This window comes from Nyctereutes procyonoides, unplaced genomic scaffold (genome assembly GCF_905146905.1).
Source record: "Nyctereutes procyonoides isolate TBG_1078 unplaced genomic scaffold, NYPRO_anot_genome, whole genome shotgun sequence".
Classification (NCBI taxonomy): Eukaryota; Metazoa; Chordata; class Mammalia; order Carnivora; family Canidae; genus Nyctereutes; species Nyctereutes procyonoides.
Genome location: NW_026575125.1, coordinates 52,434,551 through 52,462,107, shown reverse-complemented (window position 1 = coordinate 52,462,107; position 27,557 = coordinate 52,434,551). Strand labels below are relative to the sequence as shown.

At 40.3% G+C, this 27,557-nt stretch overlaps 1 protein-coding gene across 1 annotated transcript in view; it reads left to right on the top strand.

The window, feature by feature from the left end:
- The window catches only part of AR (androgen receptor), a 190,627-nt gene that overhangs the window by 89,063 nt on the left and 74,007 nt on the right, over window positions 1–27,557 (top strand). Inside the window, exon 2 of the mRNA XM_055337856.1 lies at window positions 16,413–16,564. Coding sequence (XP_055193831.1) covers window positions 16,413–16,564 — 152 coding nt within the window. The remainder of the gene's footprint in view (window positions 1–16,412; window positions 16,565–27,557) is intronic.

The window sequence follows — 27,557 nt, the reverse complement described above, 5'->3', positions numbered from 1 at the left end:
AAAAAAAGAGAGAAGACTCATGGTAAAATCAGTAATTCAAGTGAGGACATCACCACCTACCTTAAAACAATAAAACAGGATTAAAGGGCTCCTAGAGTTAAGATGGTGGAGTATCAGGGGTACCCTGAATTTACCAGGTCCTTGAGTATAGCTAGATCAACACTGAACTATTTTGAACAGCTAGGGAGAAGATCTGAGGATTAAGGAAAGAGTCTACTAGTTGGAGTAAAAGTACGTGGTAGATGCAAAGCTTATTTTCACAAACAAATCAAAGTACACCTACTTAAAGGTCCAAATACTCCCCACAACAAGCAAGGAGGAACTCTGTAGATAAAGGACCAGTGGAAGAGAGCAGCTAACACATAACAGCAGAGTATACACAGCATACACAAGAAATACGTTCTGAGGTTATTGGTGGTGGTTTCTTTTTTCCTTTTTTAATCTTTTCTTCCTTTCTTTTCTGAAAACAATGACTAAACAGAGAAACTCTCTGCAAAAGAAAGAACAAGACATAATAGTCACCACCAGGGATATAATCAATAGTAAGATGACTAAACTAGAATTTAAAACAACGATTATAAAAGTACTAGCTGGACTTCAAAAAAAGCATAGAAGACACTAGAGAATCCTTTACTGTAGAAATCAAAGAAGTAAAATCTAATCAGGCTAAAATTAAAAATGTTATAACTGAGATGAAGTAAAAAATGGAGGCTTTAACATTGAGGATAAAACAGGAGAGAGAGAGAGTCAGTGATGTAGAAGGCAAAATAATAGAGAATAAGGAAGAAGAAAAGAAAGACAACTATTGAATCACAAAGGAAGACTTCGAGAAATCAGGAATTCAGTAAAGTAAAATAATACCTGAATAATAGAGGTCCCAGAAGACGAATAGTGGGAGAAAGGGACAGAAGGTTTATTTGAACAAATCGAACTTCCCTAATCTGGTAAAGGAAACAGGCATATAAGTTCAGTGGACACAGAGACACCCCCCCCAAATCAATAAAAATAGGTCAACACCTTGACATATAATAGTGAAACTTGCAAGTTTCAAAAATAAAGAGAAAATCCTGAAAGCAGCTCCGGACAAGTGGTCCTTAGCCTACAAGGGTAGATGCTTAAGGCTGGCAACAGACCTGTCCACAGAGACATGGCAGGCCAGAAAGGACTAGCATGATATATTTAACGTGTTAAGTGGGAAAAATATGCAGCCAAGAATGCTGTATTCAGCAAGGATGTCATTCAGAACCGAAGGGGAGATAAAGAGTTTCCAGGACAAACAAAAACTAAAGGAATTTATGAACACTAAACGGGCCCTGAAAGAAATATTAAAGGGGATTCTCTGAGGGAAGAGAGAGCCCAAAAGAAAAAAGACCAGAAAGAAACAGAGACAATCTATAGGAACACAATAACAGTAACTTCATATCCTTCAATAATTACTCTGAATGTAAACAGACTAAATGCTTCAGTCAAAAGACATGGCGTATCAAATTGGATTTAAAAAAAAAAACAAGATATACTACTTACAAGAGACTCATTTTAGACCCAAAGACACCACCAGATTGAAAATTAGGAGGTGGAGAACCATTTATCATGCTAGTAGAAAATAAAATAAAGGAAAGTTGGATCAGCCATCTTTTACACCAAACTAGATTTTAAACCAAAGATTGTAATAAGAGATGAAGAAGGATATTATATCATAATAAATAAATAAAGGGTCTAACAATTGAAAACTAACAATTGGGGATCCCTGGGTGGCGCAGCGGTTTAGCGCCTGCCTTTGGCCCAGGGCGCGATCCTGGAGACCCGGGATCGAATCCCACGTCAGGCTCCCGGTGCATGGAGCCTGCTTCTCCCTCTGCCTGTGTCTCTGCCTCTCTCTCTCTATCTGTGTGATTGTCATAAATAAATAAAAATAAATAAATAAAAAATATTTAAAAAAAAAAGAAAACTAACAATTGTAAATATTTATGCCCCTAATTTGGAAGCAACCAAATATATAAACCAATTAATAACAAAGATAAAAGAAACTCATTGATAATAATGCAATGATATGGGATTTAATACCCCACTCACAGCAATGGACAGATCTAACCAAGGGCTTTGAATGACAACTGGAGCAAATGACTTCATAGATATATTCAGAGCAGTTCATCCCAAAGCAACAGAATACTCATTCTTCTCCAGTGCACATGGAAAATTCTCCAGAATAGATCACATACTGGGTCACAAATCAGGTCTTACCAGGTATAAAAATACTGAGATTATTCCATGCATTTTCAGACCACAATGCTTTATTTTTTGAAAGATTTTATTTATTTATTTGAGAGTGACAGCATGAGTTGGGGGTGGGGGGCAGAGGTGAAGGAGAAGCAGACTCCCTGCTGAGCAGGAAGCCCAATGTGGGGCTTGATCTCAGGACCCTGAAATCATGACCTGAGCCAAAGGCAGATGGTTTAACTGACTGAGGCACCCAAGAAAACAGACCACAATGCTTTAAAACTTAAAATCAACTACAAGAAAAATAATTGGAAAAAACTGGAAGAAAAAAATGTACAAATACATGGAGAATAAAGAGCATCCTACTAAAGAATGAACGGATCAACCAGGAAATTAAAGAAGAGTAGGGTCCCCAAATCACCTGTCCCCACCAAATTACCTAGATAACCTTCCAATCATCCTGAAAATCTACGAATTCGGCCTGAGATTTAAAGAGAGACCAGCTGGAATGCTACAGTGAGAAGAGTTCGCACTTCTATCAAGGTAGGAAGACGGGGAAAAAGAAATAAAGAAACAAAAGGCCTCCAAGGGGGAGGGGCCCCGCGAGGAGCCGGGCTGAGGCCGGGGCGAGTGTCCCCAGGACAGGAGAGCCCCGTCCCGGAGAAGCAGGAGCTGCACCAACCTTCCCGGGCGGAAAGGGGCTCTCAGGGAGTTGGAGCAGGACCCAGGAGGGCGGGGATGCCCTCGGGCTCCCTGGGACACTAACAGACACCTGCGCCCCGGGAGAGTGCGCCAAGCTCCCTAAGGGCTGCAGCGCGCACGGCGGGACCCGGAGCAGCTCGGAGGGGCTCGGGCAGCGGCTCCGCGGAGGGGGCTGCGCGGCTCCGGGCCAAGCACGGCGGCGGCGGCGGCGGCTCGGGCAGAGGAAGAGGCTCCGTGCGGAGGAGGCTGTGCGGCCGGGAGCAGCTCGGAGGGGCTCGGGCGCGGCTCTGCGGAGGGGGCTACGCGGCCGGGAGCGCGAATCCAACAGCGCAGGCTCCGGAGCACAGGACGCCGGGACACAGCCCAGGATCCGGCCTCCCCCCGAACAGGCAGAGGCCGGGAGGGCCCAGGACAGCAAGGACGTTCCTGCCCCAAGCTGAGCAGATCAGCGGCCCCGCCCCGGAAACGGAGAGCTCAGTAGTTACTGCGGGGGCTGAATCCAGGTTTCCAGAATGCCCTAACCACTGTGGCTGTTCCTCCTGGGGCCTCACGGGGTAAACAACCCCCATTGAGCCCTGCACCAGGCAGGGGCCAGAGCAGCTCCCCCAAGTGCTAACACCTGAAAATCAGCACAGCAGGCCCCTCCCCCAGAAGACAGGCTGGACGGACCAGTTCCAGGGGAAGTCAAGGGACTTAAAGTCTACAGAATCAGAAGATACTCCCCTGTGGTTTTCTTTTCCTTTTTTTTCCTTTTTGATTTCTGACTGCTTCCCCCACCCCCTTTTTTTTTTTTACCTTTCTTTCTTTTTCTCTTTTTCTTCTTTTTTCCTTTTTTTCTTTTTCTTTTTTCTTTTTCTCTTTTCTTTCCTTCTCTCTCTTTTTCTCCTTTTCCCAATACAACTTGTTTTTGGCCACTCTGCACTGAGCAAAATGACTAGAAGGAAAACCTCACCTCAAAGAAAGAATCAAACAGTCCTCTCTCCCACAGAGTTACAAAATCTGGATTACAATTCAGTGTCAGAAAGCCAATTCAGAAGCACTATTATACAGCTACTGGTGGCTCTAGAAAAAAGCATAAAGGACTCACGAGACTTCATGACTGCAGAATTTAGATCCAATCAGGCAGAAATTAAAAATCAATGGAATGAGATGCAATCCAAACTAGAAGTCCTAACGACGAGGGTTAACGAGGTGGAAGAACGAGTGAGTGACATAGAAGACAAGTTAATGGCAAAGAGGGAAACTGAGGAAAAAAGAGACAGACAATTAAAAGACCATGAAGACAGATTAAGGGAAATAAATGACAGCCTGAGGAAGAAAAACCTACGTTTATTTGGGGTTCCAGAGGGCGCCGAAAGGGACAGAGGGCCAGAATATGTATTTGAACAAATCCTAGATGAAAACTTTCCCAATCTGGGAAGGGAAACAGACATTCAGATCCAGGAAATAGAGAGATCCCCCCCTAAAATCAATAAAAACCGTGCAACACCTCGACATTTAATAGTGAAGCTTGCAAATCCCAAAGATAAAGAGAAGATCCTTAAAGCAGCAAGAGACAAGAAGTCCCTGACTTTCATGGGGAGGAGTATTAGGGTAACAGCAGACCTCTCCACAGAGACGTGGCAGGCCAGAAAGGGCTGGCAGGATATATTCAGGATCCTAAATGAGAAGAACATGCAGCCAAGAATACTCTATCCAGCACGGCTCTCATTCAAAATGGAAGGAGAGATAAAGAGCTTCCAAGACAGGCAGGAACTGAAAGAATATGTGACCTCCAAACCAGCTCTGCAAGAAATTTTAAGGGGGACTCTTAAAATTCCCCTTTAAGAAGAAGTTCAGTGGAACAATCCACAAAAACAAGGACTGAATAGATATCACGATGACACTTAAACTCCTATCTGTCAATAGTAACTCTGAACGTGAACGGGCTTAATGACCCCATCAAAAGGCACAGGGTTTCAGACTGGATAAAAAAGCAGGACCCATCTATTTGCTGTCTACAAGAGACTCATTTTAGACAGAAGGACACCTATAACCTGAAAATAAAAGGTTGGAGAACAATTTACCATTCAAATGGTCCTCAAAAGAAAGCAGGGGTAGCCATCCTTATATCAGATGCACTAAAATTTACCCCGAAGACTGTAGTGAGAGATGAAGAGGGACACTATATCATACTTAAAGGATCTATCCAACAAGAGGACTTAACAACCCTCAATATATATGCCCCGAATGTGGGAGCTGCCAAATACTTAAACGAATTATTAACCAAAGTGAAGACATACTTAGATAATAATACTTGGTGACTTCAATCTAGCTCTTTCTACCCTCGATATGTCTTCTAAGCACAACATCTCCAAAGAAACGAGAGCTTTAAATGATACACTGGACCAGATAGATTTCACAGATATCTACAGAACGTTACATCCAAACTGAACTGAATACACATTCTTCTCAAGTGCACATGGAACTTTCTCCAGAATAGACCACATACTGGGTCACAAATCGAGTCTGAACTAATACCAAAAGATTGGGATCGTCCCCTGCATATTCTCAGACCATAACGCCTTGAAATTAGAACTAAATCACAACAAGAAGTTTGGAAGGACCTCAAATACGTGGAGGTTAAGGACCATCCTGCTAAAAGATGAAAGGGTGAATCAGGAAATTAAGAAAGAATTAAAAAGATTCATGGAAACTAATGAGAATGAAGATACAACCGTTCAAAATCTTTGGGATGCAGCAAAAGCAGTCCTGAGGGGGAAAAACATTGCAATACAAGCATCCATTCAAAAACTGGAAAGAACTCAAATACAAAAGCTAACCTTACACATAAAGGAGCTAGAGAAAAAACAGGAAATGGACCCTACGCCCAGCAGAAGAAGAGAGTTAATTAAAATTCGAGCAGAACTCAACGAAATTGAGACCAGAAGAACTGTCGAACAGATCAACAGAACCAGGAGTCGGTTCTTTGAAAGAACTAATAAGATAGATAAACCATTAGCCAACCTTATTAAAGAGAAGAGAGAGAAGACTCAAATTAATAAAATCATGAATGAGAAAGGAGAGATCACTACCAACACCAAGGAAATACAAACGATTTTAAAAACATATTATGAACAGCTCTACGCCAATAAATTAGGCAATTTAGAAGAAATGGACGCATTCCTGGAAAGCCACAAACTACCAAAACTGGAACAGGAAGAAATAGAAACCTGAACAGGCCAATAACCAGGGAGGAAATTGAAGCAGTCATCAAAAACCTCCCAAGATACATGAGTCCAGGGCCAGATGGCTTCCCAGGGGAATTCTATCAAACGTTTAAAGAAGAAATCATACCTATTCTACTAAAGCTTTTTGGAAAGATAGAAAGAGATGGAGTACTTCCAAATTCGTTCTCTGAGGCCAGCATCACCTTAATTCCAAAAGCAGACAAAGACCCCACCAACAAGGAGAATTACAGACCAATATCCCTGATGAACATGGATGCAAAAATTCTCAACAAGATACTAGCCAATAGGATCCAACAACACATTAAGAAAATTATTCACCATGACCAAGTAGGATTAATCCCCGGGACACAAGGCTGGTTCAACACTCGTAAAAAAATCAATGTGATTCATCATATCAGCAAGAGAAAAACCAAGAACCACATGATCCTCTCATTAGATGCAGAGAAAGCATTTGACAAAATACAGCATCCATTCCTGATCAAAACTCTATAGAGTGTAGGGATAGAGGGAACTTTCCTTGACATCTTAAAAGCCATCTATGAATAGCCCACAGCAAATATCATTCTCAATGGGGAAGCACTGGGAGCCTTTCCCCTAAGATCAGGAACAAGACAGGGATGTCCACTCTCACCACTGCTATTCAACATAGTATTGGAAGTCCTAGCCTCAGCAATCAGACAACAAAAAGACATTAAAGGCATTCGAATTGGCAAAGAAGAAGTCAAACTCTCCCTCTTCGCTGATGACATGATACTCTACTTAGAAAACCCAAAAGCCTCCACCCCAAGATTGCTAGAACTCATACAGCAATTTGGTAGTGTGGCAGGATACAAAATCAATGCCCAGAAATCAATGGCATTTCTATACACTAACAATGAGACTGAAGAAAGAGAAATTAAGGAGTAAATCCCATTTACAATTGCACCCAAAAGCATAAGATACCTAGGAATAAACCTAACCAAAGAGGTAAAGCATCTATACCCTCAAAACTATAGACACTTCTGAAAGAAATTGAGGAAGACACAAAGAGATGGAAAAATATTCCATGCTCATGGATTGGCAGAATTAATATTGTGAAAATGTCAATGTTACCCAGGGCAATTTACACGTTTAATGCAATCCCTATCAAAATACCATGGACTTTCTTCAGAGAGGTAGAACAAAGTATTTTAAGATTTGTGTGGAATCAGAAAAAACCCCGAATAGCCAGGGGAATTTTAAAAAGGAAAACCATATCTGGGGGCATCACAATGCCAGATTTCAGGTTGTACTACAAAGCTGTGGTCATCAAGACAGTGTGGTACTGGCACAAAAACAGACACATAGACCAATGGAACAGAATAGAGAACCCAGAAGTGGACCCTGAACTTTATGGTCAAATAATATTCGATAAAGGAGGAAAGACGATCCACTGGAAGAAAGACAGTCTCTTCAATAAATGGTGCTGGGAAAATTGGACATCCACATGCAGAAGAATGAAACTAGACCACTCTCTTGCACCATACACAAAGATAAACTCAAAATGGATGAAAGATCTAAATGTGAGACAAGATTCCATCAAAATCCTAGAGAAGAACACAGGCAACACCCTTTCTGAACTTGGCCACAGTAACTTCTTGCAAGATACATCCACGAAAGCAAAAGAAACAAAAGCAAAAATGAACTATTGGGACTTCATCAAGATAAGAAGCTTTTGCACAGCAAAGGATACAGTCAACAAAACTAAAAGACAACCTACAGAATGGGAGAAGATATTTGCAAATGACATGTCAGATAAAGGGCTAGTTTCCAAAATTTATAAAGAACTTCTTAAACTCAACAGCAAAGAAACAAACAATCCAATCATGAAATGGTCAAAAGACATGAAGAGAAATCTCACAGAGGAAGACATAGACATGGCCAACATGCACATGAGAAAATGCTCTGCATCACTTGCCATCAGGGAAATACAAATCAAAACCACAATGAGATACCACCTCACACCAGTGAGAATGGGGAAAATTAACAAGGCAGGAAACCACAAATGTTGGAGAGGATGTGGAGAAAAGGGAACCCTGTTACACTGTTGGTGGGAATGTGAACTGGTGCAGCCACTCTGGAAAACTGTGTGGAGGTTCCTCAAAGAGTTAAAAATAGACCTGCCTTATGACCCAGCAATTGCACTGTTGGGGATTTACCCCAGCGATTCAGATGCAATGAAACGCCGGGACACCTGCACCCCGATGTTTATAGCAGCAATGTCCACAATAGCCAAACTGTGGAAGGAGCCTCGGTGTCCATCGAAAGATGAATGGATAAAAAAGATGTGGTTTATGTATAAAATGGAATATTACTCAGCCATTAGAAAGGACAAATACCTACCATTTGCTTCGACGTGGATGGAACTGGAGGGTATTATGCTGAGTGAAGTAAGTCTATCGGAGAAGGACAAACATTATATGTTCTCATTCATTTGGGGAATATAAATAATAGTGAAAGGGAATATAAGGGAAGGGAGAAGCAATGTGTGGGAAATACCAGAAAGGGAGACAGAACATAAAGACTCCTAACTCTGGGAAACGAACTATGGGTGGTGGAAGGGGTGGAGGGTGGGGGGTGGGCGTGAGTGGGTGACGGTCACTGAGGGGAACACTTGACGGGATGAGCACTGGGTGTTATTCTGTATGTTGGTAAATTGATCACCAATAAAAAATTAATTTATTAAAAAAAATAAAAGTTGGAAACGGAAAAAAAGGAAAATAAAGAAGAATTTTAAAAATACATGGAATCAAATGAAAAAGATAACACAATACTTCAGAACCTTTGAAATACAGCAAAGGTGATCCTAAGAGGGAAGCATATAGCAATACAAGTCTTTCTCAAGAAATAAGAAGTCTCAAATACACAACCTAACCTTAAACCTTAAAGAGCTGTTAAAAGAATAACAAAGCCTAAATCCAGCAGGAGAACAAAAATAATGATTAGACCTGAAATAGAAATTTAAAAAAAAGAAAAAAACATAGAAAAGATCAACGAAACTAGGAGCTGGTTCTTTGAAAGAATTAATAAGATCAATAAACCTCTAGCCAAACTTATCAAAAAGAAAAAATCCAAATTAACAAAATCATGAATGAAAGAGTAGAGATCACAATCATCACTGAAGAAATAAAGAGAATTATAAGAGTATATTATATGCCAACAAATTAGACAATTTGGAAGAAATGGATTCATTCCTAGAAATATATAAGCTACCCAAACTGAAATAGGAAGAAATAGAAAACCTGAACAGACATGTAACCAAACAAACTGAATCAGTAATCAAAAATCTCCAAGAAACAAGTTATAGAGTCCCAGATGGCCTCCCAGCAGAATTCTACCAAACATTTAAATAATTAATATCTATTCCTCTGAAACTGTTTCAAAAAGTAGAAATGAGGGAAAACTTCCAAACTCATTCTCTAATGGCAGCATTACCTTGATCCTAAAATCAAAGACCCCACCAAAAAGGAGAATTACAAAACAATATCCATGATGAACACATATACAAAAATCCTCACCAAGATACTAGCTAATAGGATCCAACAGTACATGAAAAAGCTTACTCACCACAACCAAGTGGAATTTTTTCCTAGGTTGCAGTGGTGCTTCAACATCCACAAACTAATTGATGTTTTACACTACATTAATAAAAGAAAGGACAAGAACCATATGATCTTCTAAATAGAAGCAGAAAGAGCACTTGGCAAAATACAGCATCCTTTCTTGATAAAACCTCTCTGCAGTGTAGGGATAGAGGGAACATACCTCAATATTATAAAAAATCATATATGAAAAATCCACAGTGAATACATTCCTCAACAGGGAAAAACTGAGAGCTTTCCCTTAAGATCAGGAACACATCAGGGATGTCCATTCTCACCTCTGTTGTTCAACAGAGTATTGGAAGTCCTAGCCTCAAGAGTCAGACAACAAAAAGAAATAAAAGACATCTAAATTGGCAAACAAGAAGTCAAATTCTCACTCTTTGCAACCAACATGATCCTCCATGTAGAAAACCCAAAAAGACTCCAGTCCAAAATTAATAGAGCTGTTAGAGGAATTCAGCAAAGTCGCCTGATATAAAGTCAATAGATAGAAGTTAAGCACATTTCTATACAATAACAATGAGGCAGAAAGAGAAATCAAGGAATCGATCTCATTTGCAATCGCACCAAAAACAATAAGATACCTAGGAATAAATCTAATGAAAGGTATAATAACTGTATTCTGAAAACTATAAAGTATTTATTAAAGAAATTGAAGAAGACACAAGGAAATGGAAAAGCCTTCTATGCTCATGGATTGGAAGAACAAACATTGTGAAAATGTCTATACTACCCAAAGCAATCTACACATTCAGTGCAATCGCTGTCAAAATAACAACAGCATTTTTCACAAAGCTAGAACAAACAATGATAAAATTTGAATGGAACCAGAAAAGACCAAACAGTCAAAGGAATGGTGAAGAAGAAAACCAAAGCTGGGTATCACAATGCCCGACTTAAGCTATATTACAAAGCTGTAATCAGCCAGACAACATGGTACTGGCACAGTAAGAAACCATATATCAATGGAACAGAACAGAGAACCCAGAAATGGACCCTCAACTCTATGGTCCACTACTCTTTGACAAAACAGGAAAGAATATCCACTGGTAAAAAAGTCTCTTCAACAAATGGTGTTGGGAAAATTGAACAGTCACATGCAGAAGAATGAAACTGGACCCCTTTCTTACACCATACACACACACACACACACAAAAAAAAAAAAAAACTCAAGATGGATGAGAGACCTAACTGTGAGACAGGAATCCATCAAACTCCTAGAGGAGAACAGAGGCAGTAACCTCTTTGGCCTTGGCCATAGCAACTTCTGGCAAGACATGTCTCCAAGGGCAAGTGAAAAAAGGGCAAAGACTACTGTGATTTCCATCAAGATAAAAAGCTTTTGCACAGCAAAGGAAACCGTCAACAAAACTAAAAAGCAACCTACAGAATGAGAGAAGATATTTGCAAATGTCTATCAGTTAAAAAACTAGTTCCCAAAATCTATAAAGAACTTATCAAACTCAACACCCCTAAAACAAAAAAATTCTAGGCAAGAAATAGGCAGAAGATATGAACAGACATTTGTCCAAAGAAGACATCTAGATGGCTTACAGACACATGAAAAGATGCTTGACATTTCTCAACATCAGGAAAATACAGATCAAAGCCATGATCAGATACCACCTCACACCAGTCAGAATGGCTAAAATTAATGACTCAGGAAACAACACTTTTACACATCTAGCCTTTCATTCTTTTTTTTTAAAGTTTTTCTTTTTATTATTTTTTATTTATGATAGAGAGAGGGAGAGAGAGAGAGAGAGAGAGAGAGAGGCAGAGACACAGGCAGAGGGAGAAGCAGGCTCCATGCACCGGGAGCCCGACGTGGGATTCGATCCTAGGTCTCCAGGATCACGCCCTCGGCCAAAGGCAGGCGCCAAACCGCTACGCCACCCAGGGATCCCATAGCCTTTCATTCTTGATCTCCCCACTTGTATTTACCTTTTTCTAAATGCACTGTATAGCCAAGAAAAATGATCTTTTTCATTTTAAGGATATTAGACATTTCCCCCTTTATTATAATAAGGCAAAAGGTGAAGGCACCCTATATATACAATGCAGTTATCATATGGCAGGCACAGGAGGAAGGGCTTGATAGGTACTATTTAATGTAATTCTCACAAAAGCCCTTTTGGTTAGAAAGTATGCCCCATCTCCAGATGAGACAAATGGAGTTCAGAGAGCCTTAATGACTGGCACCAAGGTTCAGTGGAGGATACAGTATTCCAGCCCAGCTCTGCCAGGCTCCAAAGCCCTGCTGAGCTGACATTCAGCTTCCATACAAGGAAAACTAGTCTGTGACTTTTGCATTTCATCTTGGTTCCACAGTCCTTGGGGAACTTGCTTAAAGTAGTCAGACCCTTTAAGGTATTTTCAAGTCTGAGAGACAAACTGAGAGTATAGCTAGGTGCTGAAAATTTCTGAGCCCAAGTTCCCCATAGTTGAGCTGGCATTTGTAGTCCCCTAGCTTCTAGTGATCCAGAATTAAATAATCTAGTGATTATTTAATTAATTGTGAAACTGTTGAAGAAAAGCAAGTGGTATTCTGGTTTGGGAAAGTTCCTTTTTATGTGGGAGTGCTTTTCCTTCAGACTCAAAACTGAATGTCCATTATAGGGATAATAAGTGAGCACGTCACCTAGGGGAGGCAAGAAATACAAATGTCGCATGCAAATTCTGAACTTACTTGTTCTCAAAGCAAACTTCTGCACTTGGGCTTAGCCTGCTATTTAGGAGGATGTTAGAAACTTCTCAGGTTATTTTTTCCTTCACAATGTGCTGTTAGAGCCATAGAAAGCATAAATGCATGCATTGTATAAGTTAGATATACAGCATAATAATAAAATGAATGCTCATGAGCCCTGATTAAAGAATAAGAACTTTAAAACCATTTCTTTTGTTTATTGCTCTAACTCCAGGACCTAGAATAGTGCCTGGTATGTAGTAGACATTTTTGAATGCATGCATAAATCAACTTGTATCCTCCTTCCTTATATCATTAACCATAGTCTCCCCTTAGAAGTAACCACTATCCTACATTTGGGGTTTATTAGTCCCTTGGATGTATATGATTTTCATATATATATATATACATAAATGCTTAAAACATATTATATATATATATTATATATATATATTCCCAAATTATGTATTGTTTACTTCTGCACTTTTTTGGGGACTGTATGTCATGGAATCATATAATATTTAGGCTATTGTGATTTATGTCTTTTATGCAACATTAGTTTGTAAGATTTACATATGTATACTTGTATTCTCTTCTTGTCATTGCTGAATTGTAATTTATTGAATGAGGGTGCTGTAATTTATCCTTTTACCTCTTAGTGGATGTTTATCTTTTCTGCTTTTATAAATAAAAGTGATATGACCATTCCCACGCATGCTTCCTGGTACAAATGTGCATGAGTTTCTCTAGGATATAAACCTGGATAGGGACTCTTGTCGCAATTTTCATTACCAATGCCCAGAGGTCAGCCCATGAGGCAGAATTGAAATGTGCCTTTTGTCTACACTAGGTCAGAGTCAGTAAGAGTGCTATCCAACATATTTTTCCAGAAAGAAGAGGGGCAGGTGGGTGGAGACCAGCCTGGAGAAGTTAGCAGGTACTCAGGCCTTTAGTCAAAGTGGGTGGTGGGGATCCCTGGGTGGCTCGGCAGTTTGGCGCCTGCCTTTGGCCCGGGGCGTGATACTGGAGTCCCGGGATCGAGTCCCACATCGGGCTCCCTGCATGGAGCCTGCCTCTCCCTCTGCCTCTCTCTCTCTCTCTCTCTCTCTCTCTCTCTCTCTCTCTCTCTCTGTCTCTCATTGATAAATAAAATCTTTTTTTTAAAAGTGGGTTGTAATTAGGAAAAGTTCAGATTCTCAAACTGTCTTTATTATTTCTCCCCTTCTTTCTCCTTCTCTATAGTTATTTCCATAAATGGTGCATTTTATTAAACATATCTATAACCAAAATATTGATGACTTTTTTCAGTCTTTAAGCATTGATCATAAATTTGATTAATTGAATTAGTTTGTACAATTTGAACTGTGTTTTAAATTTTAATATGGATGAAAATTTCTGTTCCTTCAAGGCTCTTTTCAAAACTACCTCTTGTTTAGGCAGGTTTCTATACTGTATATCTAGTGTTTATTTTCCAGCTACATGATAAAAATTACTGTCATTATCATCATCACTTCATTTACCCATATATACCTTTATACCTTTAAAAAAAACGTTCCTGTCTTTGAGGTGCTTTCTCATCTGTAGCAGTCTATATTCTGCTTTATTATTTTATCTACTATGTTATTTTACAGTTTCTTGCTTCCTGTCTTCTCTGGTAGATAGTAGATTTCTTAGAGGCAAGAATAATATATTGATTATCATGATATTCCCAGCACCTAGCCCTTTGCTTGGTTCATAGGGCTAGATGCTAGGAGTTGAGTTGAGTCTATCTAATTTCAACCTTTAATTTTATAACATGGTTAGTCATAGGCACTTTGGAGTCAGACTTACCTAGGATGGAATCTGGCATTTCCACTTAGAAGATGAGTGGTCTTGAACCAGCTCAATTTTCCTGAACATCAATTCCTTTCCTACAATACAGAGATGATACGGAGTTACCTGGCAAGGCTTTGGGGGAGATTAAATGACCCGATATATATGAAATGGCCTGGCACATAAGGTGCCTAAATACATGTCTTTTTTATTTTATTTGAATGGCTTACATTAGTTTCAGAAGTCAAAAAAAGAGAGAAAAAGATGAATACACTTACAAAAATAAAAACAAAAAACTTCTGCTGCTTCTCCTTGCTTCATGAATGATACATTTTTTTACCCGAGGAAATGACATTTTTAGCCAAAGGAATGATGCTCTTAGCATTTGGCCCATTTACATATGGGAAGTGAGCTATTTTCCTGAGGAACTTGTGGTTCTGCTAGTCTTGCTGGCTTTCCAAAGTCAAGTTAGGAACTGGAGAGCTTGTGAAGGAAAAAGATAGGCCACCATAGCCAGCTGCTGGGTTTGCATATCAGCCAGACTTTTTGAGTGACTTCTGTTGTACTTGGTGGGACTTGAATAAATGCTAATATTTGTGTCTTAGAGGTAAAGTACTTGTCAACTATAGCCTAAGCGAAAATTTTCTTTGCTCTTGCCCTTCCAGGGCTGATCCACGATTATTCAAGGGAGGATAACATTTCATGCTTGTTTGGATTCTGATGACTATGCTTAGCATGGTAATCAAAGAGACGTGTAGAAAGTGAAAGAGTAGCAGGAAGATGATAAGGTAATGGAAACTGTGTTGGATTTGGAGCCACATATCCTGGGTTTGCTGTCAAATCATTTTGGGCTTCACCTCTCTGAGTCTTTCTTCATAAGATATAATAATGAGGAAAAAATATTTCCCAGAGTTGTTTTGAAGTGTAGAAATCACCCAACACAGCAAATAGGCTGCCATTAAGGCTTATTTTCCTTCCTTCCTTCCTTCCTTCCTTCCTTCCTTCCTTCCTTCCTTCCTTTCTTAGTAAGGAAGAAGTGCTCATAAAAAGTATGGCTGCATTCCTGTAGATGAGAATATGGGCAATTGTCATCTACTTTTGGAAGATTAACCCAGGATGTCACTTGGGTTTTGTTGAATGCTGAGACAGAGGGCATAGGAGAGAAAAAAAATTTGACCTTGGGTTAGAAGAACCATGTTTCATTTGTTTCAACTTGAATTGCTATGGGAGACTTAGAATTACACTTCCATTAAGGTTTCAGGATTGGCTTTTCTGACCCTCTCCTTCATATCCATCTGATAGGACTCAGACACAGACCTTCTTAGAGATAGGAAGTTTAGACTAGGTGACCCCTGAGGCTCCATCCTAGCCTAAGGACCCTATGAGTATTTTAATGGCCATGTGTTGGGATGGTATCTGAGAAATTTCCAGCATCACTGTGTATCATTTCCCAACAAAACCCTCAGGCATAAGGATTCTGCTACTCAGTGTTGTAGAATGGAGGTGAGAGGATGCCCATGTGATCTACAGAGATGACTAAGGAAAGTCAAGGAGAGGGGGAAATATAGAACAATTAAGACTGGTATGATGACACTAATCATGATCCCTCACTTGTGTATTCATTTTAAAGGCTTTTTATCCTTTTATATAATTCATACCTCCACTCACAACAGCTCAATAGGATGAGCAATATTATTGACAGGTGAGAGTGAGGCTCAGAGAACTCGAGCAAAGCATACCAGGCTGCTTTGTTTAGACTTTTTTGCCTTAGATCTTCCTTTGGATAAGGTAAAGCCATAGAGCTGGGTTCATACCACGTAACTGCTCTGAAATTGTTGCCAGAACCACTTTAAGTTAGATACCTTAACCTCGGGTTTCTGTCTTCATCCTTCCCTCATATAAACTTAGCCCATGAGAGTGGCTGGTTCCAGAGAACTTCTCGAATTCCTTATCAGGATCCAAAAAGGCTCTGCCTGCATGACAGGAAATCAGCTTCACACTCAATTAAGTAAGGAGTAATTTTATTTTATAAAAAACAATAATTTACACGTGTAAGTTTGCTCCTGAAGACCTCAGACTTCTGTCCTCTTATCTCTGCCAGCCACTGACATGTATTGCATTATTTCTCATGTGTCTTTCCAGTTTGGAGACTGCCAGGGATCATGTTCTACCCATTGACTATTACTTTCCACCTCAGAAGACCTGTCTGATCTGCGGTGATGAAGCTTCTGGCTGTCACTATGGAGCTCTCACTTGTGGAAGCTGCAAAGTCTTCTTTAAAAGAGCCGCTGAAGGTAAGGGGTCTTACACACTACTTTCTCCCTTTCTCCTTTATCTTATATATAGGGACACCAGTCTTTCAGAGCCAAGGACTTTATCATCTTGGAGGCAAGGTCACTGGTAGGACCCTCTCAAAGAACCTAAGAACCTAAAGAAGAAAGTTTTTATATTTGCTGGTCCCCTGGCTTTTGCCACCTTGGTAGTACAGGCAATGTAGTCGATGAAGGTGGTCCTATCTGGTGCTTAGAGCCTGGGGCACTCCTAGGGATAGAAGATAGTTAATGATTTGAAAAGATCTAATTTCTTCTCTGCTTGTGTTCCACTCTGCTGTGTAGTGAGGGAAAAATTGTCTTTATTAGAGAAGTTATGAATGGAGAAACCCCAACTGTGTTCCCCACCCATTCACTATAGTGTATATGGGACTTCTCTTCACAAAGTCTCCTTGGCCTCAGCCCCAGAAAAGAAGTGTTCTTTGCTGTTCAGCAGACCATCAGTTCCCTGCTCCTACTCCCTCCTGCTGCTCCCTTCATGGGACGCCTTTTATATTAATGGCCTCTAGGTAAATAGGGATACAGAGTGATAAAACACTTTTATTTTTTCCATAGACTTACCCTCAGGGCCAGTCCATTGGTATAGCACTCATGCTAAATTGCATCTTACATTTGGCTAAGTGGGCTAAACCCTGGCTTCTTAGTCTTATTGAGCTTAGAACAGTTCATGTCTGATCAAGTCTCAGAGGTGCTCAGCCCACATCCTACAGCAAGAACTCCCATTTCCAGACCTCCTATATATGCTAGTGACTCCTTTCTTCCCAATTGACCTGGGCTCAAACCTCCTACTCATCCACTTCATTCCTCATCCTGTGCTAATGGCTTCTTTTCTCAAAGGGACACTGATAAGCAGCCTCTAGACCAAAATGCTCTGCTCCGGGGGTGGACCCAGTTGCTGAACACCAGTATCTACTCCTATCTCCATTTTCCACAAAGGAAGTACTTCCTGCCAGACCTTTCCTTTGCTCTCATTGGCCTAGAAGTGTTGAGGTCCAAGTTGGAACCAAAACAGTCTTGCCTTAGGTAAAGACTAAAACCCCTGGGGACAGTCTTAAAAGTGGCAGGTATATAAGCCACCCCTTTCACTAGAAATGTGATGGCACCCACCAGAGGACAGCAGAAGCACCAGAGGATTCTTGGCATCTAGAGAAAAGATGCAAAGCAGGTGTCCTTTACTGGTTTTCCAATTGACAGTCAATTGAAATGATGATTGCCTTTTTATAATTTTAAGCAGGTGGCAGGAATACTTATAAAACAGAAAACTGTTACCTTGTTTTCTTCCAGTCCCCAAAGCAATAAAGAGATAGCTAGCTTTGAGTATTACTGAAAATATGCTGCATGTTCCGTCCATACCCCCAAGTAGACTATTGCTACTGCCTGTGCTGGGCTAGTAGAAGGTCCAGAGCCCCAGTACCTAGACCTAGGCAGTTTAGGAAGAGACACAGAGAGCAGTTCTTGCCTTTCTTAAGATACTTACAGAAGGATGGCTGTCAGAAACAAAAGTGAGGAACAGCCCAAAGACATCAGATCACCCCCAGTTTCCTCAGTGAGAATTTGCTTCCTCCCCTACCCCATTATCCTGTAGGCTTTGTCTGTAGAGCATAGAATAAACCAGAGCACTCATGTAGAGATGGTGTGATCAGATGAGGAAAGAGTTTAAGTAAGCAACTGAACAAGCAAATTCAATAGATTAGATTTTATATGATGCTACCTCTGGGTTTTATAAATCTGGGTCACAATATTGCTATTTTTAGAAAACAGGGAAAGTGATAAGACATATTGTAAAAGGGAAAATTTGCTGTCATAACATACTCCACATAGGAGCTTTCTGCAGAAGTTAGGGCTGAAGGAGGGAGAAAGGCACAGTGGCAACTGGCAGGGGCTACCTGGAAAGAGCTGTGCTATGATGTGGATCTTGGGCTGTTTGAGAACAAGGAAGCAGAGATGGCTAATCACTCAACTTACAGAACACTTGGAAACCCAGGAAGGTCTCAAAACGCTCTAGACCCTAGAATCACATAAGTTAGGGAAACTTGGTAATATTGAGAAAATGAGCCTCCATCAGCTCATGGGACCAAATACTATTGACTGTTGAAGTATGGAAAATCACAAATGGATTTCTTAGAAAGCTATGGAGCCCCTTGGCTCCTTTGGAATATGAACCCCACATTCCAGTCCTGAGTTCTTTGAGGGATAGAAGAAAGTGGTTAAAACACACACACACACACACACACACACACACACAAAGAAAACAAAGCCAAAAAAAGGCATTTTCTTCTTCTCTCATCTATAAAGCTTGTTGGCTGGAGTTTACTGCTGTCATTATCTCTATTTGAAGGCAGGGGGCTGTCTTATTGCTCACAGAGAACATTTATTGATTTGGATTTTTTTCCCTCATTTTTACAATGTGTCCTTATTGCCCGAATGGCCTTTATGAAAGTGTTTCTGAATCTGCCTTGTTGAAACTTGAAATTCCACCTGTTTTGGAGAGAGTGGGAGCACAAATCTTTCTTTTCCTCATTTGTTTGTCATTGTCAGTTAAGTCAGACTGAGTATTCGGAGTGTTGATTACCACTTTATTCATGGTTTCAGAAATCTCTGGACTGGGCACAGGTACAAAACTTAAAAGCCTGGCATGTCAAACAGAAATCCATTTCTTGCTTTGGTAGTTCATAAAGCATGAGACTTTAATGCTGTCATTGGTGCAAGGCTCAGCACAGAGTCAATTGTAATCTAGCCAGGTTTTGCTATTGAGGAGGAAGAAGAGGAAGGATCTTCATATTTTCTCATTGTCAGTAATTCTGGGAGTTTGGGGTGAGAATTAGGCTAGTTAGGGAAGTATCTATATATTGTGAGATTAAAAGAGTAATTGTGGTAGGCCATAGGGGTAAAATCACTAAAATCTGGTTGATAAAAACTTTGTGTGTGTATGAGTGCATGTACGTGCAAGTGTGCATGTGGGCACATGCAGTTGGGGGATGATCTATGGGCAAGAAACAGGCACAAGGAGAATCAGCTAGCTGGCAGGGTGTTGAAATGAGCAGGGAAGTAATGGGTAAGGCATATTGAATGCTATCTAAAAGACCAGGAAGTCAAAGGAAGGTGATGCCCATACACAGGAGCAGGGGCTCCAAGGGGTTTTAGTTGTCTGGCTTTGAATAATCAATTTTCCTCTTTGGATTTCAATTTTCTCTGTCTGTAAAATAAGGGACTTAAACTAGATTTTTTTCAGAGAGAGAGAGAGGGAGAGAGAGAATCCCAAGCAGGTTCCATACCCAGTGCAGAGCCTGATGCCGGGCTTGATCTCATGACCCTGAGATCATGACCTGAGCCAAAACCAAGACTCAGACACTTAATAGACTGAGCCACCCAGGCACCCCTATATATTTTTAATATGCTTTTCTGGCTTTGACTTTTTATGATGGTTCTACAAATTACAAATATCATCACTGTCAAAACAATTATGTCAGCAAACAAACATGCATTTATACATACCTATATGCACTTTTGGTTTTGCCTTCCTAACAGATGGTGAATCCTAGATCGTATTTTAAAAATCAATTTTCAGATAAGGATAGAGCTAGCTGAGAAAATACATGGTGGATGGGCTAGGTTAAAAATTCAGGACTCTGAGATTCTCCCTTCCCCCAGCATTGTGACCATAGTTGGATAACTTCCTTTCTTTTCCATTTTCTCATCTGGAAAATCAGGACGTAAATCTCCATCTCTATCACATCATGTTTCAAAGAGGGTTAATTAGTTCATCATGTGAACTGTGTGCTCAAGAATTTACTATTTTTCAGACATTTTCTAGTAAAACATTGGATATTGTACATCCATTTGTTTTGTACACATGGAGTGCTGTTTGGTACACATCATAAAATTGAAACTGTAGTTTACATTCTGGACTCAAAGAATTACAGCATCGTCACTGATGTTTACAATATGTCCCAATTTAGTATTCCTGGCAAATTTTAAATAAGTATGGCTTTGATTCCCTCTCTCACCCCAGGTTTTTGTGAGGGAAGAAATGTAAGTGAACCCTAATTGAACTCTTTCTGTCCTTTAAATCCACTCTTTCCCACCTCAACTCATGTGGAATTGAATATTACTTCTTGTTTGGAGTCTTGCAGAGAGTTTTTCGTGCTTTTCAGTGTCCTCTTCACTCCCTGGCTTTTTGAGCAACATTTCCCAAGGGCAAGTTAACAATGTTAGGAGGATCTGCTTGCAGCTTCAACAGAGACTTGATAGGTATCTTTGGCCAAGGAATTGACTGATCCTGATTGCACTGATCTTAGATATCTTTTCCGAAAGTTCCTCTTATCTTTTATCTGTCTCTGGTTTTTCTAAATGTCAAACTTTAGATCAGGGGGTCAGCCAAATTTTCCTATAAAGGACCAGGTAGTAAATATTTTAGGCTTTGTGGGCCATATGGTCTCTGACTTGACTACTCAACTCTGCTTTTGTAGCCTGAAAGCAGCCCTAGACTATACATAACATAAGCTAATGGGTGTGGCTGTATTACAGTAAAACTTTATGGGCACTGAAATTTGTATTTCATTTAATTTTCACATGCCATTCAGTGTATTTTTCTTTTCTCTCTTTTTAGCCATTTAAAATTTAAAAATCATCTCAAAAAAATTAAAAAAAAATCATCTCAGCTCTTAAGCCACACAGAAACAAATGGCACACTAGATTTTGCTTGTGGACTCCAGCTTTAGATGATCACTCCTGTGCTTGCAAATCGGCATAGAAAATTTCACCTTTTCCAGTCTCCTGGTATTTTAGTAACTCTCTAGATTATTTAATTTTAAACATTCTTCTTCAGTGGCCAAAGTTTGCGTGTCTTGCTTGTCCAGAATGCCTGGTCTGGTGCCTTTTTAGTAAACAGGAAAAAGTAAATTAATAGAAGAATGCTAGAAGAGGGCACATTTTTTCTAATGATCTAGTAGTTCATTCCCCTTTGCAATATCCAGAGAAATTGAAAACATTTTATATGTTTTGTAGACTTTTTCACCGTAAGCATCTGGATAACTATGAAATATATGTGAATGAGTTTTGCTTGATGCCATGTATAACCCAGAAGGTAAAGAGAAAGGACTTTGGGGAATATCTGGTCTAAGTGATATGGAAAAACTCTATTCATAGAAAGCAGGTCCCAGGTGGCCAGCTGAGTTATGAATCTGCCCATAATTCTGTTTCTTTACACATTTGCTGGCTTAATTCTGGTTATCCCCATAACGAGACTAGACCACAGGCCTTCAGAATAAATAATTTAGCTCTGTAACCCATTGTATTTGATACCCACTAAAGTCTCTTGTTAGTGCCCAATTTGGGAACCATGTCAAGAATTTGCCATTGCTGCTGTATAGTGCTCTCTGCCTGCTTATTTTTAGCATGTACATTTTATGAAGCAATGATTAAAAAGAAGTTGCCATGTCACTTGCAAGATCTTCTGAGTCTGTTGCCTGCTTCCACCTTGTGTTACTAGTACCCAAACTTAAATTTTTAAAGCCCATATACTGCAGCCAGAACTTTTTTTCAGTCCTTCAAAGAATCTATTGGTAATTGTGCAACTCTGTTTCATAGATCTTTGCAGCTGGCTTCTATTGCAAGGGTAAATGTCAGAACCATCTTTTCTCCAAAGGCAGGAGTGATTTCTTACTTCTGTGGGCTCTAGTCCCATAGCAAGAAATACACTATCCTTCAGAATGATCGGACTCTGCGATGAGCCATTATTTCAAAAAATAGTCTCTTCAGTTATAGTAACTATGTGTGCATACTTCTGGAACCAATTATTCAGGTGTTCATACTCCTTTTCATGGCTAAGCAACTGCTCTCAGCATTCCATAGAGGCAGGTGAGCTTTGTACCTGCCAAAAGAGGGTACAGAAGAGGAAACTTCCTCTTATACAAAAGAAAAACCTGAGAATTAGAGGTGAATGAGTCTTTATAAAGGGAATAAGGATTAGATTTCTCAGTCGCTTTGCTTCCAGTCTTTGTTGCAATTCCTGGGGCACCCCCAATGGAATCTCCTCAGCTCCTGGCTAGACTAGGCACTGTCCTCTACTGAATACCTCACAAGGCCTGGTAGTAATCTGCACATCCATTCAGCCAATAAATATTTACTGGTTGCTTATTACTACATGTGGGGTATTGGGCTCACATTCTCAAGATAAAGAGCTTGCCTCAAGGAGCTTGGCGATCATAATCCTGAACACTTTTTTTTTTTAGAGAGAGAGCATGTGTGTAAGTGGGGGGAGGGCCAGATAGAGGGGGGGAATCTTAAGCAGTCTCCTCATCTGGCCCAGAGCCTGCCATGGTGCTCCATCTCATCACCCTGAGATCATGACCTGAGCCGAAATGAGAGTCTGATGCTTAACCAACTGAGCCACCCAAGTGCCCCAATCCTGGACATCTTTAAATCTCTTCAGTGAATGCAGGGCCACTATATACACTGCTCATTTGAATTTCACAATCATCTGGGACAGAAGGCAAAGTCATCCTTGTGGTTTTCCACATAAGTAGACCAAGGGTTTTGCCGTTAATCAACAGATTGTAAATGGAATAGCTGGAATTTGAACCCAGGTGTTCTGATTTGAAAGTAATAGTCACTCTGGTATAGCACAGCTGCCCCTCTAATATATAAACATACTAACCAAAGTAGAAAAAAAGAGTTATGCTTAGGCAAACAAGAAAAATAGTGAAGAGGAACAATAGAGTCAGAAATGACAGAAGTTAAGAAAGACACGGGTACTATGGGAGAAACCAAGAAGCCACTGAGTAGCACTCATTTGACAGGAAGTTTGTCTTCCTAAGAAAGCCCCAAATACTTAAGAGCTGGTGGTTCGGGCAGCCCAGGTGGCTCAGCGGTTTAGCGCTGCCTTTAGCCCAGGGTGTGATCCTGGAGACCTGGGATTGAGTCCCATGTCAGGCTACCTGCATGGAGCCTGCTTCTCCCTCTGCCTGTGTCTCTGCCTCTCTCTGTGTGTCTCTCATGAATAAATAAAATCTTTAAAAAAAAAAAGAGCTGGTGGTTCATCAGGAATTTCTTCATTAGGTAGGGCCAGGGACATGTGAGCCATAGTCTTTCCACCACTTCCTACTCTCCATAGGGAAAATTCTGATTCTGACACAGCCAGCCTTGTTGGCTTTTAATTCACTCTCTTCATATAGCCACAGAACAGAAAGCATAATTTAACACTTTTTCTCAAGCAAATTTTGCTCATTACCAAGCTAATGTAAGAGCTCAGAGACAGAGCAAATGCATACAAATGGTAGAACCTTGGTTCCTTGACCCTTGGCTTTGAGTCTTCTCAAAGTTTATCACAGAATGATTTCCATGGGGCCAGGAGCTAGAGAAATGTATTTTTCTCCTCTTTGATGTCAAAAACAGAAAATATTGTATTTTAGGATGGAGGTAAAAAGTTACAATGTCTTGTTGTCTTTTAAAATTTTGATCTTCCTTTCTCTCCTGAGATGCATCATATTGTGGACAGACCTTGATTTCATTGTAGTATCTGCTTGTGGGCCCTGGATGCTGGGCTTCTTACAGTTCCATAAGTTACATAAACGCATTCCTACAGCCTTTCACTTTGTGGACAGCTAATTCAGCCAGGAGTTATTTAATGAAAAGACAAAATATTTGCAGTGCTTGGAGTCTCAGGTTCTTAAAATGCTAATCTTTCAAAACTTGGATCTTATAATCTTATATTATATATAATATATATATTATATAATCTTATAAAAACTTATAAATCTAAAATTCTGACCAAGACATTTTATGGATAAGGAAACTGAGGCTCAGAGAAAGGAAATGGCTTTTCTATGTTCACAGAACATATAACTGGCAGAAATTAGGGCTTGCTAAAAATTTCTTACTTCTTGTCTGAGGAGCCTCTGGCCTCACTGCCAATTAGCAACCAGAACCACAGAGATTGTTACCTTGAAACCCCCAAGAATTATGTGAGACAGCATAATAAACATTTAAAGTAGCCTTTGGCTCCTAAAACGTGCTCAGCCTATCTGAATCCCCTCTGCTTCCACCATGTGTGAGTGCATCTTCTGTAAGTGTAGTTTTTCTCTTTAGCAGGGGAATGGATACTAATGCTAATCTATAGTTGAAGGGCTCTATGAGACTTTTAATGATATGAAGATTCTTGCAAGGTTGCATGTGTATAAACATGTATGGATTTTTTAGGGAGAGTTTCATAGCTTTCATGTGAGACTCAGAGGTTCTACAACACAGAAAAGTTTACAGAACACTAGTCTAGTCTAGTCTTTGATAAGGAATTTATGGACTCACAAAGTAGTAGCCTGACTGTGTGGATATCCAAAATGGCTGATGACTGGCACTTTCCTCATGTGGTGTCTATTTATTCAACAATAGGTGCTTACTTAATGTGGACACCAGATCTCTACCAGGCACTGGGATAAGAGATAATAACAAAAACGATTAATTGGGCATTCAGTAGGCCCAATACTGCTTGATAGACTTTTTTCATTCCATCCTCACAGTAACCCTATGACGTAAGGTATATTATCCCCAATTTGCAACGGGAACCAAGGCACAGAAGAGTTAAAGTGACTTGCCCAAAGTCATACAACTATTTAGTGGCTGTGGAGTGAATATGACACAGAGTTCTCAATATAACAAAGAGATTAGTGCTGTACTAGAAAAAAGTACACAGTCCCCTGAACATATATAGAATAAGATGAGTTGTTTCACCTGGGAAGTTTGAGAAGGCTCCGGAGAAAAGTTAAGGGTTGCTTTGGGTCTTGAGGGATGTATGATAATTTGCTAGGTACAAAAAGGTAGGAAGGGAACTTCAGGAAGAGGGGACAGACCAACCAAAGACAAGGGATTCATGAATGCAAGAGGCTTGTTTGGGAAACATAATGCAGTGCAGAGATGGTTGAGCTCCCCTTATCACATGCAGTACTTGTCTTTGTGCCTGCCCTACCCCATGCTGAGCTTTGCATTCCTGTCCTACTCTAATCTCTGGGCTTTTTGGAAGTAGGCTGCTGTCCAGATAGTGGAACAAAATGTAATGCAAGAGCACCAAAGAGGGCTCTGGTTCTGCCATTGACTTAACATGTAGCCATAAGCATGTCTCATTCTACCTTTGCACCACAAAACCTCCATCTGAATAATAAAGTAGCTGGACTATATGGTTTTGTAGAATTTAGCAGTAAATCTATAACAATCTAAATATTTAACAATGAGTCTCTGAAATTTTATGGATATTTCAGATGTGTCTCCATTTGCCAGTGGTTCACTTTATTATGCATTGGCCATGGGAAATAGGTAGACCTGAGTTCAATCTCAAGTCACCTAACTTCTCTGTGTTTCTGTGGGGAGAGTAATAGCTCACATGGCTGTTGTAAGAAATAAATGATGTGTGACACCGCTCCTGATGCCCAGTAAGTTTTTTTATTCCTTCTCCTGGAGTGAAGTCTTAGTCATTGGCACACATAGACTTAGGGTGTCCCCTGCACAGACAGAAAGGAAAGATGTGAAATGGTATATGTGGCAGTCCCCTGGTTAATGTAATGTTCTCTCTCTCTCTCTCTCTCTCTCTCTCTCTCTCACACACACACACACACACACACACACACACACATACACACACATACACACACACCTCTTCAGTGTTACTTAGTTAATGTTACTGATCAGCAGGGCCAGTAGTATTTGTATAAGAATATAGCAAAGGTCAGTCTCTTCCTTTTCCTTCTTTGCCTTCCAGGGCACTGTGTGTAACATTCCCCAGACAGCTCAGCAAGCATATGTGTCATTGCCTTTCCTGGTTTCCAGGCTTTGGACTTGAAGGTGTCAGAGCTTTCTGTGTGTCTTCAGCCCCAAGAATTGTCTGACCTCCCTGGTAAGCAAGCCCACAGCCACAGTCCAGGAGAAAAGCTAACAAAGGTCATAAATTATCCTTCATGCTCTTCAGCCTTTGGTTTCCCTTGTCCAGCCAGAGGCATGTTTTAAAGTATGTTGAGGCCAGATTCAATAGAAACCTGAGCCAACACCTGTGTAAATAAATTTTAAGGCTTCTTTTCCTGAAGCTAGATGGATATTTTTTGATACCAAGCCAGAATGTCTTTTATGTAGAGTACTGCCTTCTATATTATTGGTGCTTTGGACCTCTTGGAGGAATGTGGTTTAGTTGTGGTGTTATTGTTGCTGTTGTTGTCGTTGTTTGAGGTAAGGAGCATTCTTTCAAAAACAGGATAATGCTTTGGTATGACCTCTGACTCTACTGTGTTTAAAATGAAACACTGGTGATATGCTGAAATTCACTGTCTGCTTCCCATAGATTGGCTGTACATCCCTCCACCTCCACTCACTCTTCAGTGCTGATCCTTTTTAAAATGAGCCGACCAAAACCAATGTGTAGCATACTGCCTATATTTAACACCTACTTGAATCACCTTCAGATCTTATCAGAAAGCCTATGTTTTTGGGGGATGGTTAGTATCCTACCAAGGGCCCCCAGTGCCCATCAGTAGGTACATATCCATTCCTTGAGGTTCCTTAGCTCTGCTCATCTTCCAAATACAGACAGGGTTGGTCCTTTATTTGGGTTGATTATGACTAAAGTCTTCCTACTTCCCACTGTCCTACAAAGGCCTCTTCTGCCACCCCACTTGTGTAGCCTCCATGACTCCCCAGAAACTCCTCTGTAGCCCACATTACTTAGAAAATATTTTTCTTTGTTCATTTTACAACTTGATGAGGACTAGCCAGCACATTTAGGCTCAGATTATGATTACATGGGAGCAGAAATAGATGTAGAAAGCAAAAGAAAGGGTTTTGGATATGTGGAACGACTTCTCATCTACCTAAGAGCCCTACAAAGATACTAAAATGCTCTTTACCTAGAAGCCCTATTGATATACAGGTAAACTACTTGATTTAAGTTCAACATTTGTTAACTGCGTGACCTTGGGAA